The sequence below is a fragment of the Maylandia zebra genome, linkage group LG7, assembly GCF_041146795.1.
Source record: "Maylandia zebra isolate NMK-2024a linkage group LG7, Mzebra_GT3a, whole genome shotgun sequence".
Classification (NCBI taxonomy): Eukaryota; Metazoa; Chordata; class Actinopteri; order Cichliformes; family Cichlidae; genus Maylandia; species Maylandia zebra.
In genome coordinates this window covers 31,318,070-31,332,998 of record NC_135173.1, presented here as the reverse complement: position 1 = coordinate 31,332,998, position 14,929 = coordinate 31,318,070, and the positions used below count along the sequence as shown (strand labels likewise).

At 38.7% G+C, this 14,929-nt stretch overlaps 1 protein-coding gene across 2 annotated transcripts; it reads left to right on the top strand.

The window, feature by feature from the left end:
• The first annotated feature begins 9,318 nt into the window (after nucleotides 1-9,318).
• On the top strand, nucleotides 9,319-14,549 carry LOC101479924 (deoxyribonuclease-2-beta-like). Of its 2 annotated transcripts, none has more exons than XM_004561876.3 (7): nucleotides 9,319-9,425; nucleotides 10,445-10,597; nucleotides 11,115-11,325; nucleotides 11,719-11,800; nucleotides 13,290-13,454; nucleotides 13,550-13,735; nucleotides 13,912-14,549. In XM_004561876.3, exons 2-7 carry the CDS (start codon nucleotides 10,506-10,508, stop codon nucleotides 14,343-14,345), a joined length of 1,170 nt encoding a protein of 389 aa, XP_004561933.1. In that variant the 5' UTR covers nucleotides 9,319-9,425; nucleotides 10,445-10,505; the 3' UTR covers nucleotides 14,346-14,549. The 2 variants fall into 2 exon arrangements, with proteins under 2 accessions (XP_004561933.1, XP_004561934.1); XM_004561877.3 differs by having other exon boundaries at nucleotides 9,328-9,425; nucleotides 10,467-10,597.
• Nucleotides 14,550-14,929: the final 380 nt, after the last annotated feature.

Sequence of the window (14,929 nt, the reverse complement as noted above, 5' to 3'; positions counted from 1 at the left end):
CTTTGGTACGGGCCAGAATCTTCCCTCACTGACTTTGACCAGAGTCAGCAGATCCATCTTGTTATTTAAGTTGTTATTAGAGATGAGTTCTGCATCGGCTCCCACATTCTTAAGAACCGCGCTGGTTTCAGTTTGATACATCTGTGGACACAGAAGTCACAGAGCAGCTAAAAACAACTGGCAGTATTTCTACTACTTTCGTGTCACTTTACTTCCAGCTGGTCTCACTCCTGTACTGGACCACTTCATTTTTCAGTGTGTAGAGCTGATGTTGGGATTTTTTTTTAACTGAAACCATGATGTCTTCCCATCATGCCTCCTCACCTGCACTTTGATACAAGCCCCTAATATATTAAAATATTAATGAATATTAATTATTAGTATTGCATCAGTTAGTGCACATTTAAAAACACTCTGGGAATGAGTTTACCCCTCTTTATGAGTTCTGTGATGGATTTTGGAGTTGATCCCTCTATTTGTTGACTTTTCACTGTGGCGGCGGGCATGAATCGCATGTTTGAGCTTTTTGAAGAAGACTTCGTCGTCTTCTAGCTTTTATGTTTTGCCTCTACAAACATCCTGACTGCTCGGCGATGTGTAAAAGCTCACTTTAAGTGATCCGTCATCATTGGCGGAGAAACTCTCTGTAGGTGAACTGCAGACTGGTCATACCAACTGTAACCTGTCTGTTCTTGATTTTTATATCAATAACTTTTTATAATTAATCTAAAATTTACATTTTTAACCAAAAATATTTTGGAACAGGAATGGATTCATCAGTTTTTCCAAAAGTTGCATGACCTTTGTTTCTGTTCACTGCATCAGTAATGCAGATTACTACCAACAAACAAGATATTATGTGTTATAGATGCATGCATCTATACTGATTTAGCATATAGTAAGTACATAGTTGTAGGGCTGGGCAACAAAAAAAAAAATGATTTATTTAATCCTTTCTGCAATAAATCAGTTCAATATCATCTTTAATGTTTCCAAATCATGCACAGAAAATGCTGTTCGCATGTTTAAAGGATGACAACATGCTGATGAGAAAGATCACTTAGAGATCATTTAAAGTCTGAGAGGGAAAAAAGTAGCCACATGAACCATACACTGTAACCAAGAAGCATCAAATATACACGAAATGCTGTTTCATTAGTTTTAAAAATATCAGATGTTAAATCAGGTAACAACCACAAACAAGGCTTTGTGACAAGCTTCATCAGTATTTTAAGCACATTTCAGTTTGATTGTCAGTTTATATAAACATTTTTATTATGATCCCATTTATTACCCAGCCCTGCATATGCATTTGAAGTCATATCATTGAGCAAACAACATTAAATTAAAATCTTTAAAAACTTTTGTAACTATTTAAATTTGAGCTCTGTTCAATCTTTGCTTTTATGGGTTAATTATGAATGAATGAATTAATCTGAAATGTTAAGGTTAAACCGTCGGGTCTTACCTTAGTCACTCGAAAAACTGTAGTTAAAGTGCTTTAACTAGTCGCAGTGGTTTGTTGAGTTGAAATGTTTTCCTTTTGCTCTGCAATCTGTAATATGCAGCAGCCAAACCACAACTGATGGTATCAGATCAAAGAACACCCAACGCCAAAATAGACTTCACTGGAAAATCCTTGTTCCTGCTTGACTGGCACTAAGTCACACTTTGAGTAATGCAGTAAGGTCTTTAAAACATTTCCAAACCGTGAGCAAGTTATTCTGTTCATCTCATTTTTGAGATTTTCTTTTCTTTTCTGCATGTTGCAAACATTTATTTCTAAAATACTCTGGATGATGTACAAAATGTAAGTTACACAAATGAATGATCACTTTAAAAATGCATTTAAAAGAAAATATATGACATGCAGAAACTTTTTTTTTTAAAGTTTTCATTTTAAATTAGCAAGATGTTACAACAAGACTGTGAAAGTCGTGTAATACTTGGAGGGGCAGGTGTTTGGGACTTCTTCCAACTAGTGAGGTTAATTAGAGACTTAAGATACAAAAAGTTGTTTCAGAACTAAAGAGAACATGTTTATGGTTCTGTTACGAAAAACGTGGACAAATAATTCAACAATTTGAGAAGAATTTGAGAAGAATTTGAATTATTTGGATTTGTTTGTTTATGGGTCAAAATCTCTCGAAAAGGTTCAAAGGATCGAGAGAAATGCCTGCACACAGGGACCGGGCTCCACAGCTTGGATGTTGGTGATGTTCAGGTCCTCAGAGATGATTCTGTGGTGAAATATCTGCGTGAGATCATAAAACTCTGAAGACCATCAGCAGGGACTACAGTTCATCCGTGCATCCACACGTGAGGTTCAAACTCCACCACATAAAGAACATAAAGAACAAATAGAGCAAACACGTCTGTCTTCTCTGAGCCTGAGCTCATCTATGATGGATGTAGGCTTAGGGGTAACCTCTCCTCTCTTCTGACCAATTAGAGTCCCAGACTCTGCTGGAAATCATGGATGCTGGATCCTACAGGCTGAAGAGGAGCAAGACCATCCAATCAGTGCAAAGTCAGCATCCCTAAAGGTATTTGGGGGGCATTAGTGCACATGGCAGGGCAACCTGCACATGTGCAAATGCCACAATAATACAGATTTAGGAACGACATGTACTGACCCTCAGGTGTCGTTTTCAGGGACAGTCTTGGTTTCAGCGAGATGATGTTCCTATATTCCACAAGCAGTTCAGACCAATGTTCCCTCTAAGCTGCACGCATGCGCAATCGCGCACTGTTGGCACGGTCTGTGCGCACAGAAAATCTGCGTTGCACACACACAAAAAAAAAACTAACCTGAATTGAAATTAAAATAAATACGTTAACAATTCATTCTTATCTGCAGTGTGAGTCAGTGAGTGACCGGTGACTGGCTGCTCCAGCCAAAGATACGATTCACATTCGTATATACGCAGCTAATCAACGTTGTTGACAGGCTATGACAGCATCCTTATGTGCCGACACCGGTGTTTTAGCTAGCAAAGCGGCTGATGAGGAGTGAAGCCACGTTAATGACAACATGTACCAACTATTGGAGATGTGAGCAGGACAGACGGAACAATTGACGGAAAAAGTGTGGACTTTATAGAGATTGAAAATGTGATGTCATTCAGGGGTAAAACCGCAAAGGATACTGGGAACGAGTGGCAAGCGGTACTAGCGCACACAGGCTTTGTCGTGTAATTAATATATTCTTAGTGCTTATTTTCTGATTATATTGTTTTATGTACTTTAATAATGAAGGTTTGTAAAGCAAGGCCACTTTTGACTCATAAACTAAGTGCTCAGCCAGACTGAAAAACAGGAAGTTAGTGTAGAGCTATACAAGCATATTAATAAATGCAGGAAGCCAGACAGAAAAGAGGAACTTGTACCATATAAGGAGTTGTTTGTATCGAAATTGTGTGATGTGTAAAGTACCAAAATAACACCTATATGTGAGACATTCTTAGCTTCTAATATTAGAGATCCTGCCACTGGCGTTGGGCTGTGCAGGGCTTTCTCTCTTCCGGAAGATGATTGAATAAAGAATTATAAATGTTTTGACCACTCTGAGTCGGGTTTTCTCTGTTCTATCATGGGGATCAAAGAATCGGGTTTTAATAGCTTTCACATGAAAACAGTCACACAGCGATAAAAAGAAACACAAAAAATCCCATTGGTCGAAAAATGTACCATGTCGACCAATTAAAAAAATGATATGGCAACATGGCATCTAGTTGTTTAGGAAAGGGGGAAGTTTTAGGAGTGAAGGCGGTGTTTTGAGATGTGAGAGATTTGCGACGTTTAGCGTGTTTGGAGTCTAAAGTTAGTGTGTTGTCTTGTGTAGTTAGTGTGTAGTGTAGTCAATAGTTTTGTTGTGTGTGTCAGAACAATGAGGCAACTACTGAATGTTACAGGTGTTACAGGAGTGATACATCTCCTGCTGTCAGGCTTTTGATGTTCTTCTTTATCTCATAGTGGACAAAAATGATTTTTTGGAGTGGCACAAATAATTTCTGTGGCATCAAATTTGATGCAGAACACCTGATTGTTCTGTAAATAGTTTGAAATGTTTATTTAAAAAACCGCTTTGGCTGCGTTTTTAGATAAATAGCTGAAAAAACTTAGTTGTTTGCAAAACTCAGTTACTTTTTTATAGAAGTAACTATATAATTAATTGCCCAACACTGGTCATTATATACTGTATTCTGCACACAGAGAGTTACAGGACTCTCTCCCAGACCACAGACTCATAATACAAGTTACAATATTTTTACTTCCAATAGTGTTAACATACTACACAGACCATGAACATGACTTTTTAAAATTTTCATTGTAAGTGGGCTAAAGCACTTAATTAAAAGTAGTCTACCATAACTGTAAATGCTGTAATTTGATTATTTTAATAAACCATGTAACATGGATTCGATGCTGGTGTGACCACAGTGCACACATCTGCTGTTGCTCACAGTGGTCCAAGGGATCGCTCAGGGAGTTTGTGTGTTTGCTCAGTCACATGAAAAATTAGAGGGAACATTGGTTCAGACCATCACACACTGAAAATATGTGGCTAGCAGCTAGGGTCCTCACACACATTTACAGGGAGTTAAAATCTGAGCTGGTAAAGCTCAGTGGTTATTTTCCATTTGAGTACTTTAAAAATAAAATCTGTAAGAAGTTTATTAGCAGGCCAAGCAATGACATCATTACCTTGACACAATCAGCGAGTTCTCTAAATCAATATCTGAGTCTGTTTTGCTCACTTAGTCTAAATGCATATGAACAACATTTTTCCCAGCATGCGAACTGAGTCTGTCTGGACTGAAGCCAGTTCGCCTCTTCATTGAAACTTCCATGGAAGCATCACGGCAGCACGGTGAAACAAAGCTGAGGAGTTGCTGGGCAGGTTTTATGTGTCTTTAAAAGACAATATTCCTCATGCGATTGGCTGACTGACTGCGGTAGGCACACTGTTGGATTTGTGTCAGGTGATCATCGAACAGATGTGGGTGGAGGAAACACTGAGTGCTCACACAAGCACTCAGTGTTTGTCTGTTTTTAAAGCTGAAACTGTCAGACTTACCACGAAGAACATAGTCTGTTATAGTAACCATAGTCTTTGTTGCTGGGCAAGTAGCCAATCAAAGGTTATCTAATAATACTTATAATTGGTTATGAAAACATTTGGTCAAAGTTTGTGTACATTAAGCACTTACGCACAATCAGAAGCGATGATGAAGGTAAAAAATGAAGAATTACCGGCTGATGAGATTACATAAATAAATCGTTCTGTGGAATCAACATGAAAAAATTTTATCAAGTAAAGTGGAAGACAGATTTGTTTGTAGATAGACAGCCACAAATAATTCTCAATTTCAACGTATTGCTTTTACACTTTTACAAATAATCCCCAAAATGAAAAAGAATACAAATAACATACAGGAGAAGAGTCAGTGCACTTATTTTGTAGCCTCCGTTTAATTCATATTAAAAACTGGCTAAATGCAGATAATGAATGAGTCCACACATGAAATTTACTGAAATATGAAATTTATTAGCACGGTTGCCTCACAGCAAGAAGGTCCTTTCTGTGTGGAGTTTGCATGTTCTCTCTGTGTCTGTGTGGGTTCTTTCCAGCTACTCCGGCTTCCTCCCACAGTTCACAGACATTCAGTTAGTGGGATTAGGCCAACTGGTTACTCTAAATTGCCCAAAGGTGTGAATATGCGTGTGTATGGTTAACTGTCTGTCACAAAACGGATGTGTGCAGGCAGGAGAAGGACCCAAAAGCAAACTCTGCAGAACAGGAACTTGACTCAAAAATTCAACTTTATTTGCTGAACTGAAGAAAAAGTGATACAAAACAACACAAACTAAACTTGGAAAAACTAATGCACAGGGAGACACAGGGAAATTACACACAGCTATGAGGGAGGACAAAACACTGAACACAGGAAGACTGAGGACTGAAATACACACATGAGGTGATATGGAGAAGTGGCAACATGTGGGGGAACAGCTGAAACAAATGAACATAACGATGTCACAGGGGAAGTGTAAAACTAAACACAATGAACATAGGAACACAGGACCTCTTTCAAAATAAAACAGGAAACATAATAAAACGCAGACATGACAACATGAACTTGACAACAAAAGACATGAAGACATGAAACACATAAAGGACAAGGGAGACTTAACACAGGGGTTGAAAACACAAGGGGAAACTAATAAATAAGTGAACTTAAACATAAACATCAAAATAAACTAAAACCCAACACGCTGGGTCAAAAGATCCAGGATCGTGACACTGTCTCTCTGTGTTAGCCCTGCAACAGGCTGCTAATCTGTCCTGGGTGTACCCCACCTCTCAACCCATGGTAGGTTTAATTATTATAGCATAATTTATATCTCATAGAAAACTGACAGCCCTAAGTGAGGATTTTAGGAAAATAAAGATGTCAAGATTCACAAATCGAGGAAGAAATAAATCCTTTGAGTTTAGTTTTACCACAGAAAATGATTAAACTGATTATATTCAAAATAGTATATTTAAGCATTTATTTAATTGTATTATTACTGAATAATCCTAGAAACTTTAGAAAAATCATTAATATAGATGAGGAATAACAAGGATCCAGGAATGGAATCTTGTGCAACTCCACAGAATAATCTGACTTTGCCGAAACAGCTCAAAACACATAAAAACTGACCTCTGTTGAACTTGAACTTTAACCATTTCTACATAATAATGCAATAATATATTTGAGTGACTTCTCCAATAAAATATGATGATCATCAACAGCTTTAGAGAGATCTGTGAACATACTAACGATATATTTTTAAGTGCAGAGACAACTGTGTTAGTCAGGTGACGCAGAACATGGACTGATGTTTAGAGAAACCAAAAACTGGTGTTCGTAAAGAACAGAATTAGAATGTTAATTAAAAAAATTATAATAACCTTTTATAATATTTTTAGAAACCATGTCAAAATATAAATCTGTCTATATTTATTAAAACAGTGAGGCTCATCTGCATTGAATGGAGGAATAACTTGAGTAAGTCATCAGACCTGTTTTCAAAGGCAAAGTGAAAATGTGAAAATCTTTGAGTAAACTTTGAGTAAACATTAAGAAAACAAAAGCACTGTGTGTAATGCCAAGAAATACTTGTTTTACAAAATGTTTTACATTTTTCAGGCACCCATGTAGTTCCTGAAAACTCCAGAAACCTGATTTAAAAACAAACCCTCTCTCATTAAACAAGGGTTCACCTGATGGGTAGCTGGATTATAAAAAGAAAACCATGTAATTAAATACGGATCACCAACCCTGTTATAAAAGGGTAATTAGTTCACACGAGCCTCGTACGTCCTTTGGGCTGAATAGAATAGTTCAAATAATTTGATCAGCTAATGTAAAGACAGTGGCTGCAGGCGTCACAGACCATGATGGAAGTCAGCACATAAGCTGCATGAATGCATTAAAAGTGCAGCTACAGGGAGTGCAGAATTATTAGGCAAGTTGTATTTTTGAGGAATCATTTTATTATTGAACAACAACCATGTTCTCAATGAACCCAAAAAACTCATTAATATCAAAGCTGAATGTTTTTGGAAGTAGTTTTTAGTTTGTTTTTAGTTTTAGCTATTTTAGGGGGATATCTGTGTGTGCAGGTGACTATTACTGTGCATAATTATTAGGCAACTTAACAAAAAACAAATATATACCCATTTCAATTATTTATTTTTACCAGTGAAAACCAATATAACATCTCCACATTCACAAATATACATTTCTGACATTCAAAAACAAAACAAAAACAAATCAGCGACCAATATAGCCACCTTTCTTTGCAAGGACACTCAAAAGCCTGCCATCCATGGATTCTGTCAGTGTTTTGATCTGTTCACCATCAACATTGCGTGCAGCAGCAACCACAGCCTCCCAGACACTGTTCAGAGAGGTGTACCGTTTTCCCTCCTTGTAAATCTCACATTTGATGATGGACCACAGGTTCTCAATGGGGTTCAGATCAGGTGAACAAGGAGGCCATGTCATTAGTTTTTCTTCTTTTATACCCTTTCTTGCCAGCCACGCTGTGGAGTACTTGGACGCGTGTGATGGAGCATTGTCCTGCATGAAAATCATGTTTTTCTTGAAGGATGCAGACTTCTTCCTGTACCACTGCTTGAAGAAGGTGTCTTCCAGAAACTGGCAGTAGGACTGGGAGTTGAGCTTGACTCCATCCTCAACCCGAAAAGGCCCCACAAGCTCATCTTTGATGATACCAGCCCAAACCAGTACTCCACCTCCACCTTGCTGGCGTCTGAGTCGGACTGGAGCTCTCTGCCCTTTACCAATCCAGCCACGGGCCCATCCATCTGGCCCATCAAGACTCACTCTCCTTTCATCAGTCCATAAAACCTTAGAAAAACCAGTCTTGAGATATTTCTTGGCCCAGTCTTGACGTTTCAGCTTGTGTGTCTTGTTCAGTGGTGGTCGTCTTTCAGCCTTTCTTACCTTGGCCATGTCTCTGAGTATTGCACACCTTGTGCTTTTGGGCACTCCAGTGATGTTGCAGCTCTGAAATATGGCCAAACTGGTGGCAAGTGGCATCTTGGCAGCTGCACGCTTGACTTTTCTCAGTTCATGGGCAGTTATTTTGCGCCTTGGTTTTTCCACACGCTTCTTGCGACCCTGTTGACTATTTTGAATGAAACGCTTGATTGTTCGATGATCACGCTTCAGAAGCTTTGCAATTTTGAGACTGCTGCATCCCTCTGCAAGATATCTCACTATTTCTGAGCCTGTCAAGTCCTTCTTTTGACCCATTTTGCCAAAGGAAAGGAAGTTGCCTAATAATTATGCACACCTGATATAGGGTGTTGATGTCATTAGACCACACCCCTTCTCATTACAGAGATGCACATCAGCTAATATGCTTAATTGGTAGTAGGCTTTCGAGCCTATACAGCTTGGATTAAGACAACATGCATGAAGAGGATGATGTGGACAAAATACTCATTTGCCTAATAATTCTGCACTCCCTGTAGAGGTGGTGGGAGTGTGAGTTTAAATTGGGACCTCCTTTGGTCTGAGCTTTAATTCTCAAACAGTCTCTATGCCGTACATGTATAGAGATAAAAACAAGCTCCAAAGCAAATAAATACTGCACTTTAGTTCAGTTTATTCTATTTGTGAGGCACAAAGTACAGATTCATGCTGACTGCTGAAAATCAAACAGCATTTAGTTTCTTCACAAGGTTAAATGACCATAAATGGAGCCTCCGTCAAACCTCTGATCAGCAGCCTGCTGGAGAGGATTTAAGTGAGGGGGAACAGACAAATAAACAAAGAGGTGGATAGATCTGAGGTGAAGACCACGCTCTGTCAGAAATACTGAGACGACTGAAGTGGTGGAAGGTAAGAAGCTTCACTGCTCCTGATGTGCTGACAGGGAGGGAAAAGGCTGGGCTTTAGCCCAAAAGAAACACTGTGCATGTACCCCAGTATGTGCAGTCTGCACAGCAAAGCTTATTAAAATATGGGGTGGCTGTGTCTCAGGTGGTAGAGCAGATCAGCTACTGCTTGGAAGGTTGATGGTTTGATTCCTGGCTCCCCCAGTCTGCATGCCAAATATCCTTGGGCAAGATGTTAACCCCAACATTTATGTTTATGTTTATTAGTTGCACTTGAGTTTAGAAGTGCTTGTATGAGTGGGTGTGAATGGGTGAATGAGGCATGTTGTATACAGTGCTTTGAGTACTCGGGGAGAGTAGAAAAGCACTATATAAGAATCAGTCCATTTACCAAATATGACACAGGGCTTAGGAGGAGTGGGCTCTGGTCTGCATGCCTAAATAGCCTCGTGCAAGATACAAAACACCACCATTGCACCATTGATACATCCAGAGTATGTGTGTGTGTGAGAATAGGCCAACAAGGTTTGCAGGATATACCAGTATACCAGTGCCCATTTTTCATTCAGAATGAAAGTGCTGCTAATTGAAATTAAATCCACACCTTTAAATGTGAAATACTGAATCATTCAGTGCCAGATTAGCTGAATATTTAACCTTTTGACTTCTTTGTACTTGCTGGACATTTAGATTAGAGGACATGATTCCCTCACAAACTCACAAATTTTTTTTGTGAGTTTGTGTGTGTGTGTATATATATATATATATATATATATATATATATATATATATATATACACATGGGTATATATATATATATGTGTATATATATATATATATATATATATATATATATATATATATATATATATGTGTATATATATATATATATATATATATATATATATATATATGTGTGTGTGTGTGTATGTATATGAGTCCTGAATTAATCCATATTCATAAAAAGGATGTCAGCAATACTATAAAATATCTTTTTTAACCTCCTGAAATTTAATAATTTAGGCAAATAAACTGTTCCTGGAAGGTGCCAACATAAACCAGGTTGTGCTGTGGCTGTTTTACGATGTGGAGGCTCGTGCTGACTCTCACTCTGTTCTTCTTGGGATCTGAGGCCATAGTGACCTGCAGGGATAACAATGATCATGAGGTAGACTGGTGAGGAAACACTTTTATTAAAATCCTTTCTAAGACAGCAATGAACTAATCTTGTCTCACTCTTAACTTGTCACATACTGAGTCTCAGTAAAGCCTGTTTTTATTAACACTGTACAACAGCAGGCATTCTTTCATCCTCATTTTTAATGTGTAGAACAGTACACTAGAGAGCAATAGGAGGAGTGAAACAGACACGAGTGCTTAATGTGAGTGGGTTTTTTAACATTTTAAAACTAAACACTAACAGCAGAGGTAGAGTTGAAAATTTAAAATCAAAATGCAAACAAGTGCAAAAAAAACAACAAAGAACCAACTCTTTTACTCTGGTTAAAGGTTATATGACTGTGCCGTCTGTCACTTTACCTGCCTCTCAGTGACAACTCTGTTGGAAAATTATGCTAAGGGTGTCCCCTGGGCATCAAAGAAAGGGTTTTAACCAAATGTTTTTAGTGGGAGTCAGTCAGGCTAACATTTATCCTTTTGTCTCTTTTTACATTTTATTTCTCTTTGTGATCAGGTACATCTTATATAAGGCACCAGGAGAGAAGATCCCAGATCCTCAAAATCCTCAAACTAAAATATATAAAAGGGAGATAAAATACATTTACATCGATTCAACACAAAGAGTGGATATGGTACCCGGTACAACTAACTATAAGAACCTCATCGATTCTTCTGCTGCCTTGGGCAACACGCTGAGGCCAATCTTGAAGTCAGTTAAAGACATGGTGAGAGTCTTTGGTTGGTTAAACACATAAAAGACAAAAACCAAGTTACCAGTGAACACTAATCTGTTTCAAAAATAAGTATAATTTTGTCTCTGCAACATGTGTTGCTAAGACTTTTCAGAGAGGATGTGTCACAATGGCAACCAAGAAAATGGAGCTTTAAAAAGTGGCAACTGTTGCATTTTAACCCAAACCTAAAACTACCAAACAGCCTTGTTGCTAAAACCTAACCAGGCAGATTACCTGAAAAACAGACAAAATCTCTGTCTAGAAGCTGGAATTAAAAGGTTGAATGTCATGAGTGTTTCTGCTGTGAGACTGTGTTGTCATGTAGGCCTGCTCTGTATGTTTACTTACAAAGTGTTAATGTAGCTTTTTTTGCATCATTTGCAGCCACGAAACTTTGGATTCCTCAGTTACAGCGATCAGCCTCCAGGATGTAGTGCCAACACTGACATTTTTGGCCACAGTAAAGGTAAGTAAAGCTAGAGATTGTATCTTTTCACTAAGAACACACTGTCGCGAGTCCATCATATAAGGGAAATACTTGCTATGGTTTTGGGTCTGTTGAGCATTTTTAGTTTATCCTGTTATTGTGATTCTTTTGGTGATATTGCGAAGATATTGAAGTTTTACAGTTTAGTCTTGAGTTCAGTTCTTTCTGTGTTTCTGAGTTTATTTATATTTCAGGTTACTGGTTGCTTGTCTGTGAGGTTCCTCTTGTGTCATGTTTTTCTGTGTTTAGCTCCTTCACCCTCTCTGTGTGTATTTCTCACTCTCCCTGTCTTAGGTTGTGTCTCTGTGTTTCTTACCTTTACCTGTTCCTCTCTTTGTGTTTCATCTTTTGTATCTGTTGGTTTACACACGTTTCTGTGTCAAGCCCATGTTTCTTAGTCTATGCCTCAGTGTGTTTCATGTTTTATTTTGACAGTTTTGCATCCTATATTCAGTGTGTTTAGTTTTGCTTCCCCTGTCTCTTTATGTCTAATTTATTCCTGTTGTGTTCTCATGTGCTTCCACTTCCCTTGTCACCCCTCAGTGTTTATATTGTCCCCGTATTCCTCAGCCCTTTATCAGTTTGTGTGTTCATCTTGCTACTCCTGTTAGTTTTCTCTGTTGTCAGGGTTCTGGGTCTTGAACTTAACTTTTGAGTTTATATATTTTTGTGTTACTATGGTTCAAGTCAATCCTGTTCTCATGTGCGCTCCTTCCTCCTGGCTATGTGTCTTGTTGTGTGTTATAGTTTGCGTCTTAGTGTTTCCTGTTTTATTTTGACAGTCTCTCATTTCGTGTTTCGTATTGCTTCCCCTGTGTCATTATGTCTATTCATCCCAATTGCATTCCCATGTGTTTAAACTTCCCTCATCACCCTCATGTGTATGCATTGTGTGAGCTTCCCTGTGTTCGTTGTCGAGTTGTCTGTTAACCTCCCCTGCGTCTTCATGTCCCAGATTTCTCCTCCTGTAGTTTTTCCCAGTTCAGGCTTTTGCTAGTTCTTGTCCAGTTTTTGTCATTGTTTGATTTATGTGTTATCAGACACAATAAAGGCTCGCTTTCTGTTCATTTCGATCCTGCCTCTTATTCACTTGCTTTTGGGTTCACACTACAACACACTGGCCACCTAGCCATGACATCCATGTTCCAGGTTTTTTGGGGTTTTATTTTCCCCATTGTTTGGTTTTTACTCAGTTTATTTATCGTTATCTTCATTTTCACTTTCCTTGTTTGTGCTCTGCTAATAAACAGCTTGCCTTTTGTTAAGACTACATTTTGGGCCCTGCATTTGGGTCCTCATCACACTCCACTCCATGCCATCTGCGCATGCATTTAGGGACAATACTAGAAACAAAGTCTGTTGACTGGTTGAGTCATCCATGAGTGGGCTAGCAAGGAGTAAAGTATTTGATGAATGGGTATCCATTCTACTGTTTAATGACCAGCTGTGTAACTGTTCCGGTTCACAGGGGTTCTGATGGTTGAAAAAAACAATTATGGGGTCTGGCTCTTACACAGCATGCCTCAATTCCCCTTCAGAAGAGACCAAAACAAGTTCTGGCCTGAAAGCGGATTTAAAAATGCTCAGACGTTCATCTGTGTAACTTTCCCCTACGACCAGTTCAAAAACATCGGTAATAAGCACAATTTAAATTCTATACATTTCACAATTTAACCCCCAGAGGTTGATCTAAAGCTCACAGTAAAGATCTCCTTGATCTATTTCCAGGTAATCACCTGCAGTACATCGGAGCTTTTCCTTTTGACTATGATATTCCAAATGATTTCCATCAAGAGCTCATTAAAGCAACAAAATGGGTTCAAGTCAACCCACCAAGAACCTTACAAATGCTGACGTCAAAAGAACATCAGAACTTTTACAGCATTGCTAAACAACAGTCAGAACACTTAACAGGTGAGATGTCTGTATGTATATGAGTGCCAACTTAAAGGCTAACCTTTTAAATTAAACAAGTGTGGGGCTTGTGTGGGGTTTTTTCAATTTGCTTTTATTTATTTGTTCAATAGTACTAAACAGAATCAGTTTGTAAGAACTGGACAGGATTAAAGGATTCTTGTTGTTTCTTGTAGTTGGAGACCTCTACTTCACCATTGCCCAAGTAATTGACAGTGATGTTGCTGTGCAGACCTGGGGCTGCCAGGCTGGACGGGCCCCGTCCTATTGTTCAGACCCCAACCACAGAGTGTACAATATTCAAAATATCAATACAAATACAGGTGTGGGTAGTTGGACTCCTTCAAATGACCATTCAAAGTGGTGTGTGACCAAAAACCAAAACAAACACTGGACCTGTATTGCTGATGTAAACAGGGCTAAAACCCAGTATGAGAGGCGAGGTGGGGCGCTGTGCATTAACAATCAACGAATAAGAGACATGTTCCTGAATTTTGCTGGGCTCACTGAGGATTGTCCACCTACTATACGTCATGGATTCCACATCATGGACATCGACCCTGACTGTGGGCCAAGCCCTGATTTCAGCACTGATACTCGCATGGGCTGAATACAGCTTAACATCACTGTAGAGTTTCCTACTTTTTAATAAAATGCTAAAGAAAAAGAGTTAGAGACGTATTGGTTTAGTCATCACAGTTTGCCTGTTTCTGAAAAGATAAGTATTACAGCATGATTCACCGATTTTATTCTGTTTGATTATGAGAACAAGATTTTTTTGTGTTGGATAAAATAAATTAATCTGACACCATGATTTGGTTTCTCTTTATCTCTGTTATTAACCCTTTAAAACCGGTGGGAGCGGGCACGCTCTGCTTTGCGTAACTATTTTTAAATCCCGGTAGCTCTGCAACCACGTAAGCTAGCGCAATAATTTTTTTTGCATATGAAACCGGAGGAGTTGTACTTACATCTTACGCCATCAGCTTGTCCTCTGTCACAGTTTCCTTCCACATATAGCTTTGCAAAAACTGCATAAAAAGCGCTTGCACCAACAAAAACATAAAATTCCAGAAACACGCTTTGCCGATCCGATCAGCTGTTCGTAACACTTCCTACATTGGAATAGACGTCAGCGCGAACTTTTGCATGTCCGCCATTACCTGCCCAAAACCGGAAGTGACGTCATTTTGC

Coding starts and splice junctions, on each gene's coding strand:
- LOC101479924 (XM_004561876.3), top strand. CDS start 10,506: ATGTGGAGGCTCGTGCTGACTCTCACTCTGTTCTTCTTGGGATCTGAG. Junction 13,455..13,549: donor CGACCAGTTCAAAAACATCG/GTAATAAGCACA, acceptor ATCTATTTCCAG/GTAATCACCTGCAGTACATC. Junction 13,736..13,911: donor ACAGTCAGAACACTTAACAG/GTGAGATGTCTG, acceptor TGTTTCTTGTAG/TTGGAGACCTCTACTTCACC.